The sequence below is a fragment of the Trachurus japonicus genome, chromosome 9, assembly GCF_045865225.1.
Source record: "Trachurus japonicus isolate A0001 chromosome 9, Traja_1.0".
In the NCBI taxonomy this organism is placed as follows: domain Eukaryota; kingdom Metazoa; phylum Chordata; class Actinopteri; order Carangiformes; family Carangidae; genus Trachurus; species Trachurus japonicus.
In genome coordinates, this window is record NC_140915.1 from 7,714,639 (window position 1) to 7,722,637 (window position 7,999).

A 7,999-nucleotide genomic window follows, 5' to 3' on the forward strand; every position below is an offset into this window, starting at 1 on the left:
AGTAGTTCATTGATAAATCTGTTCATTATAGTCAGTGATCAATTGTTCAAATCTTATTGTAGGTAAATGTTGTTTGCAAGTTACTGAAAATGACAGCGACAGTCTAAACAACACATGCACATTTCTCTGCTGTGTGTGTGTGTGTGTGTGTGTGTGTGTGTACTCACTCCACACAGACGAGGCTGACCCAAGGCCACAGTCTCCGAGGTCGGTGACACACACCCGGTTGTCGCCGCTGCACGGCCTCAGATCAGACTCCCACACCGTCACCTCTGACACACAAAACACACCATGTGATGTGTTTAAATGCATCTGGGACATTTTAGTGCACATAGTGTAGTGGTTTCCCAGTGGTGATGACGTGTTGTTTGCTGTATGTTTAATGTTTACTCTTGCGTCAAAGGGAGAGTTCACCCAAAATTCAAATTTCACTCATTATCTCCTCCCCCTCATGTGGACTAAGGGCTGGGAGAAGTTTCAGAGGCTTCTCTGAGTTACAGCGGGGCTCCGTGCAGCACTGCATGTCCATATGACGGTTGAGAACGGAGCTCACTTCCTTTTCTTCGTCCAAAAAGACACCAAAAAAACATCCAAATACCTCCATAGTCCTCGTCTGTAATGTCCCTCTTGTATTGAAGCCCCGACATGAGAAATTGTTCCGAAAAAAATTAAATAAGTCTATGTTTTAAGCTTGTTTGTAGCGGAAGCTCCCAGTGTCGCAGTTCACTGCTCTTCCTGTGTCTGTGCAGATAGATAGATAGATAGATAGATAGATAGATAGATAGATAGATAGATAGATAGATAGATAGATAGATAGATAGATAGATAGATAGATAGATAGATAGATAGATAGATAGATAGATAGATAGATAGATAGATAGATAGATAGATAGATAGATAGATAGATAGATAGATCGCTCCAGAGGAAAATAACTTCGTTAAAGACAATGAATAGGATACAAAGAGGAAAATAATACACTTCCGAACAGATACATACGATATAGACAGGATAATAAAAGGACAGAGTGGAGCGATCTAGCTCTAAATCTCGCGCGATTTGCATTGACACCCAGTTCACGGCTCCGCAAATAGCGCGAGATTCCAGCAGAGCAACACTGGGAGCTTCCGCTACAAACAAGCTTAAAACATAGACTTATTTAATTTTTTTCGGAACAATTTCTCATGTTGGGGCTTCAATACAAGACGGACATTACAGACGAGCACTATGGAAGTATTTGGATGTTTTTTTGGTGTGTCTTTTTGGACGAAGAATTGAATTGAATTGAATTGAATTCCTTTATTGTCATTCATACCAAGGTATAAACAAAATTTAAATGCAAACCTCCATGGTTAAAAACATCAATGAAGATAAAAAAAGAAAGTGCTCAGTTCGCATCAACCGTCATATGGACATGCAGTGCTGCACGGAGCCCCGCTGTAACTCACGGAGGAGGACTCTGAAACTTCTCCCAGCCCTTAGTCCACATGAGGGGGAGGAGATAATGAGTGAAATTTGAATTTTGGGTGAACTATCCCCTTTGACGCAAGAGTAAACATTAAACATACAGCAAACAACACGTCATCACCACTGGGAAACCACTATGTGCACTAAAATGTCCCAGATGCATTTAAACACATCACAATGAAACTTAACTGTGAACATCTTTATATTGATATTATAGAAGCTGTTAGTGACAAGACCGGATATAATACACATTAAAACTATAAACATTAAGGTTAAAAAGCAGCGTTTCCCCCTTCACATCCTCTAACATCTGATTCACATTCAACAGTCTTAACAGGAAAATGACTTTGTTGACATGAACCAACCAATTTTCTATCAAAACAAACGCTTTAATAACATGAAACTTTTCCTTTACGATGTCAGTTCTGTCTGTCATTTCAATAATAATAATCTAGAATCATCTGTCTTTTTCTTTGCTGCCTTTCTACACTGCCTTCCTCCTGTGGTTTTAACAGCTAACTGCTGAGTTATGAAGAAATATTTGTGGTAAAAACTCACCGTGAGAAAAGACAGCGAGGAGGTTCATCATTGCCCAAGTAGCAACAACATGCACAGCAGTAGGAGACCACATCATCCACATGTCCACCAGAGCTGCTCAACACCTGCAAGGCACAAGACATTCACACACTCAGCACATTGGAAACATCTGAATAATAAAAGAATAATAGCTAATAATAATAATAATAATAATAAAATAAAAACCAACCTCCACCTCTGTGTGAAGCAGCTGCAGTCATTCAGAGAGCTGGACTTGTTATCTGATGAGCTGGAAGATGTGAGGAAACCAGCTATGAGCTCAGCACGCTGCTGCTTCACACACTGAGCGTCAGGGTGTTGTCAGGAAATTATTGCTCCATCCCATCAACAGATCACAGTGAAAGTGACTGTGTAAGTGTGTGTGTGTGTCTGATAAAAAGTTTGTCCAGTGAGTAAGCTATATAAACCAATGACACACACCTTACCTAACCTAAGCAAAAAAAAAAAAAAAAAGAGAAACCAACTCTGAACTAGAGAGAGAAACTCCTGCACAGTTTTTAGGCAACGTTATATTGGATATAAATATTTAGCATTGTAAATTTCTCATCACACTTAATTATCTCAGTCTAAACTTTTTAATATGGTTTGAATATGTTAGTCTACAACACTGCAATCTTCCTTCAGGGATCAACAACAAAGTATCACATCCTATCTAAGTTTACATACCACTAATTTACATTTTCTGTTTTTTTTTTTTTACATTTGTGGGCTCATACACAAATATAGTGGGCCTAAATATAGGCCAGTAGCCTAAGATACAAAGATAAAAATAAATGCATTCCTTATCTACATTAACCATTACATTATTTGAACTGCTGTATATGCACGGACAGGGTTGATTGCTGTAATTTCGTTGTACTTCTGTATAGTGACAATAAAGGCGGATTCTGATAACTATTTATTTATTGTAGGCTATTTTAATTCAGCTGCTATTCATGTTGAGTTTTCCCAAGTTGAAGCTGGATTTTTGATACCAGCTCAGATCTTGATATGAGTTGCAAAAATAATCATATTAGCTACAGTATTTTAACACCAACTACATCAGGGTCTCTGCAGGTTTCACCAGCTCAAATTTAAGACTTTTTAAGACCCTTTTAAGACCATTGTGGAGGAAATTTAAGACCTATCATGACAAATAAAAAACGTACAAATGAAATGCGGAGTCACAAAATTAGAAATTGATTGCAATATATAAATTGCGTGTTAGGCTTGTTTGTAGTTGAAAATACATTCAATAAAGCACAATGAAGTGTCGCAGGAGCATTTTATTGAGCACCTAAAGTGAACTATTTGGGGGCACAAAAAGAAATTGGGGAGCTAAATTAAAAATGTTTATGGAACATATTATTAATTTAATTCACTGGCAACCAACAGGCAGATGGCTTTAAGCCTTGAATAATGTTAAGGGTCAAATGTGACCCACTTTTACATTGGAGATAGAACAGTAAAAACACTTCTAATGTGACCCAGAATAGACAAACATGGAAATATTTCAACTTCTTTAATGAATAGACACGAGCCACAACCTGTTCTGTATTATGACCAACACAATATTTGACACATGAAGTAAATAAATTGGCCTTTGGTCACCCCTATATATTATGGTATTCAACTACATCTTTTTATTTAACTAGGCTCACAGTATACTGATTTGTTGAACTTACAGGCTTGTTACTAAGTATGTATCAGTTACCATGATAATCAGCCTGATGTACATAAAACTCAACCTGTCACACATTTGAGTAAGATGTTGTCTGAGTTTTTGTTTTTCATGGTTTTTACTGACCTGTCTCATGAACTTAGGTGGTGGTGGTGCTCCGTCAGTCAGTGAGCCGTTCATCTGGCGCCACCCATCGGTCAGAAACTGTATTGGTCCATCACCTGAGGTCACATGAAGAAGCTTCTGCCACATTAAACATCATCTCAGTGCTAGTAACCCACAGTATTGTCTTGCATATGAGTACTGTAGGTATTTATAAAACACATTTACACAGAAAGTGAGGACATAAAACAGGAAATGACCATAAAAAAACTCGACTGTTCCTCATTTGTTTAATCTCAACTCAAAGTTTCAGCTCATTTTTTTCTTTTTCTTATAGAAAATGGAAAAACAAAAAAAAGAGAGAGAGAGAAAAAAAGAGAATTGCTGTACAGATTAGTAAAGAAAGGGGATTCATTCATTACTCTGGACAGATGTAAGTGTATGTGTGTGTGTGTGTGTGTGTGTGTGTGTGTGTGTGTGTGTGTGTGTGTGTGTCTGCCTCAGTGCAGTGAAATACGGTGAGGTGGGGGGGAGGGGTGGGGGCAGCTTAGCTCACCTGACTCTGTGCAGCTTCTTCATAAATCCAAACAGTCCGACACAGCGACGCACTGCTCCTCTTTCACTCTAAAGTCTGTAGCTCATCAGCCCGGAACTCGCCGTCAGGTAGCTACAGCGCAGCGCTGTGACCTCAACCACCATGGTTGATGAGGCAGAAATGTTGTTGTTGTAGTGAAAATGGGCGAGCTCGTGAATTTTTTTGACACGATGAAATAGACGAAGACGCGATGGTCCCGTCGCCATAAAAGAATCGCGTGTATTGCGTCGCAAAAAAAAAAAGTCGCGTATACCGCGTCTCGCGCCTAATCGCGTCTTTGCGTTACGGCCTTTTACACCGCGGACGTAACGAATAAACGGTTACGGTGTGAACGAACGTGGCGTTGTTTCCTCTTTTCACTGACAGCTCCACTCTCCCTTACTTACACTAACTATTGTTGAGGCCAGAGAATTGTGGGATTTGTAGTTTTTGACCAATCTGATCTTTCTTTTTTGTGATTTTCCCGGTTCACATGTATTTTTTTTTTTAGGGGCAAATGCGAGTGAAATGCTCGCCCATGGTGGGCATAAGAAAATTTAAGACTTGTCTAAAATTATTTAAGACTTGAACACAATAATTCAACAAATTAAAGACATTTTAAGGCCTAAAATTTAGATTTAGCTAGAGAAAAAAAAATCACGTGTATTGCGTCGCAAAAAAAAAAAGTTGCGTCGCGTCGCCCGGTGCGAATTCGCACCTAATCGCGTCTTTGCATTACGGCCTTTTACACCGCGGATGTAATGAATAAACGGTTACGGTGTGAAGGAACAACATCAGGACCAGACGTGGCGTTGTTTCCTCTTTCCACCGACAGCTCCACTCTCCCTTACTTACACTGTGATTTTCCCGGTTCGCACATGTAGGCCTATTTTTTTTAGCGGCAAATGCGAGTGAAATGCTCGTCCATGGTGGGCATAAGAAAATTTAAGACCTGTCTAAAATTATTTAAGACTTGAACACAATAATTCAACAAATTTAAGACATTTTAAGACCCCGCGGATACCCTGTCACTCCCATAGACTGGTCGTTTTCTAGCTTGGATTGTAAAAAAAAACAAAAACAAAAAAAATTAAAGATTTTAAATTTTAAAATAACATTTGAGCCAGATTTCGTCTGGGTTTTTGTTTTTCGTGGTTTTTACTGACCTGTCTCATGAACTTGGGTGGTGGTGGTGCACCGTCAGTAAGCCGTTCATCTGGCGCCACCCATCGGTCAGAAACTGTATTGGTCCATCACCTGCAGCCAGGTGAGGTCACGTGAAGAAGCTTCTGCCACATTAAAGTTTAAACATCATCTCAGTGCTAGTAACCCACACTATTGTCTTGAATATAGGTATTTATAAAACACATTTACACAGAAAGTGAGGACATAAAACAGGAAATGACCAAAAACTCGACTGTTCCTCATTTGTTTAATCTCAACTCAAAGTTTCAGCTCAATTTTTTCTTTTTCTTATAGAAAATGGAAAAAAAACAAAACAAAAAAAATAACAATTGCCTTGTACAAACATTTAAAAATGACTAACGGCAAAGAAAAAAAACAAACAAACAAAAAAAAATGAGAGAAAAAAAGAGAAATGCTGTACAGATTAGTAAAGAAAGGGGATTCATTCTTCCTCTGGACAGATGTAAGTATACGTATGTGTGTGTGTGTGTGTGTGTGTCTGCCTCAGTGCAGTGAAATACAGCAGGTAAGAAGCTCTCTGCAGTTTTCTATAATTCACACACGGAGCTGAGAGGAGTGCACTGCTGCTGCAAAACTACAGGCCAAAACACACACGTGTACTGTTATTCTTCAAGTGAAATTCATTGACGAGCGGCTTCGTGACCTTTGGGCCTTTGAAACCTGTTAAAAATGTCAAGTTAATGGATGTCAGACAGAAACAAAACAAAAAAAACACACACGTTGTAGCCTACGTTTCCCCCTTTAAGTCCTTGAAAAACAGATTATTCATCAGTGTTTTGCTTTTTTTTCTCTTTCTTTTCTTTTTTTTTTTTGCCCAGCAAAAGATATAAAATAAACAGGTTGTGTATGTGTTTTTTTTTTTTTTTTTAAGCCTTTACAAGACCTGGTCGTTTTGTCTCTGAATTCTGATTTCAGCTTATTTACAAGAGAGATGAGACGTGACAGCGGCCAGGTGCAACACACACACATGTAACTGTACAACATTTCTCCACCAGCGGCCGGCTGTCGTCACATTATTTCATGGAGAAGAAAAAGAAGAAGACGATGCCGCCGCTGCTGCTGAGAAACGATCATCTGGAAACACTTGTATTGGATTAGATTTTTAAAGAGTAAAACAGGAGCAGAGACGATAGTGTCACTTCAGTGTCCGTGAGGGAAAAACCTGTAGTTAGTTATCTGTCGTAGTGTGAGACATCGGAGCCCAGAGGAGAATTATTTACAGCCTCTCGTCTCGGTGTGGATGTGTTGAACACAACAACTCCTACAAGGATCTATAATAATAATAATAATAATAATAATAATAATAATATGGTGAATACGCTGCAGTCTGAACTGTCCTGATAAAAGATTCAACACCTGACTTGAGTTGTGAAAACGTGACACTAGTTTAAATCCCTGGTTTACAAAAGTGTTGCAAAATATGAGACGCTGTGTGCGACGCTCGGTAACATGATTTTTTCTTTTTTTCTCATTTTTTTAAAGGGATAGTTCACTCAAAATTGAAATTTCACTCATTATCTACTCACCCACCCTCATGTGGACTAAGGGCTGGGAGAAGTTTCAGAGTCCTCCGTGCCTTCTCGGAGTTACAGCGGGGCTCCGTGCAGCACTGCATGTCCATATGACAGTAGCGAACGGAGCTCACTTTTCTTCGTAACAAAAAGACACACCAAAAAACATCCAAATACCTCCATAGTGCTCGTCTGTAATGTCCCTCTTGTATTGAAGCCCCGACATGAGAAATTGTTCCGAAAAAAATTAAATACGTCTATATTTCAAGCTCGTTCTGTAGCGGAAGCTCCCAATGTCTCAGTTCACTGCTCTTCCTGTGTGTGCAAATCTCGCGGGATTTGCACTGACACCCAGTTCACGGCTCCGCAAATCACGCGAGATTCTGGCAGAGCAACACTGGGAGCTTCTGCTACAAAGAAGCTTAAAATATAGACTTATTTAATTTCTTTCGGAACAATTTCTCATGTTGGGGCTTCAATACAAGAGGGACATTACATACGAGCAGCATGGAGGTATTTGGATGTCTTTTTGGACGAAGAAAAGTGAGCTCCGTTCTCAATCATTATATGGAAACTTCTCCCAGCCCTTAATCGACATGAGAGTGAGTGGATAATGAGTTCAGAAATGTCAATTTTGAGTGAACTATCCCTTTAACTGCTGATTTCTGCGTTGTCGAGCTGCGTTGTGTTGTTTCTCTACTTGATTATTCAGTCTGACGTCGTCATGTGTGTGTGTATATGTGTGTGTGTGTGTGTGTGTGTGAGAGGAATCAGATGATGGAGATGCGGCTGCTGTGCTTCTTCCTCTTTTAGTGAACAAATACAATTTCTATTTCATGTGGAGTTTTCTCAGCTGCACGTAAAAACGCTCTCAGATCCCTTTT

The 7,999-nt window shown here is 39.4% G+C and overlaps 1 protein-coding gene across 1 annotated transcript in view; it reads right to left on the bottom strand.

The window, feature by feature from the left end:
• Positions 1-2,391, bottom strand: part of LOC146980879 (interleukin-6 receptor subunit beta) — a 32,940-nt gene extending 30,549 nt beyond the window's left edge. The window contains exons 1-3 of the mRNA XM_085788042.1: positions 2,238-2,391; positions 2,024-2,127; positions 168-272 (exon numbers count right to left, since the gene is read on the bottom strand). Of these exons, the coding sequence (XP_085644168.1) occupies positions 168-272; positions 2,024-2,105 (187 nt within the window). The 5' untranslated portion in view covers positions 2,106-2,127; positions 2,238-2,391. The remainder of the gene's footprint in view (positions 1-167; positions 273-2,023; positions 2,128-2,237) is intronic.
• Positions 2,392-7,999: the final 5,608 nt, after the last annotated feature.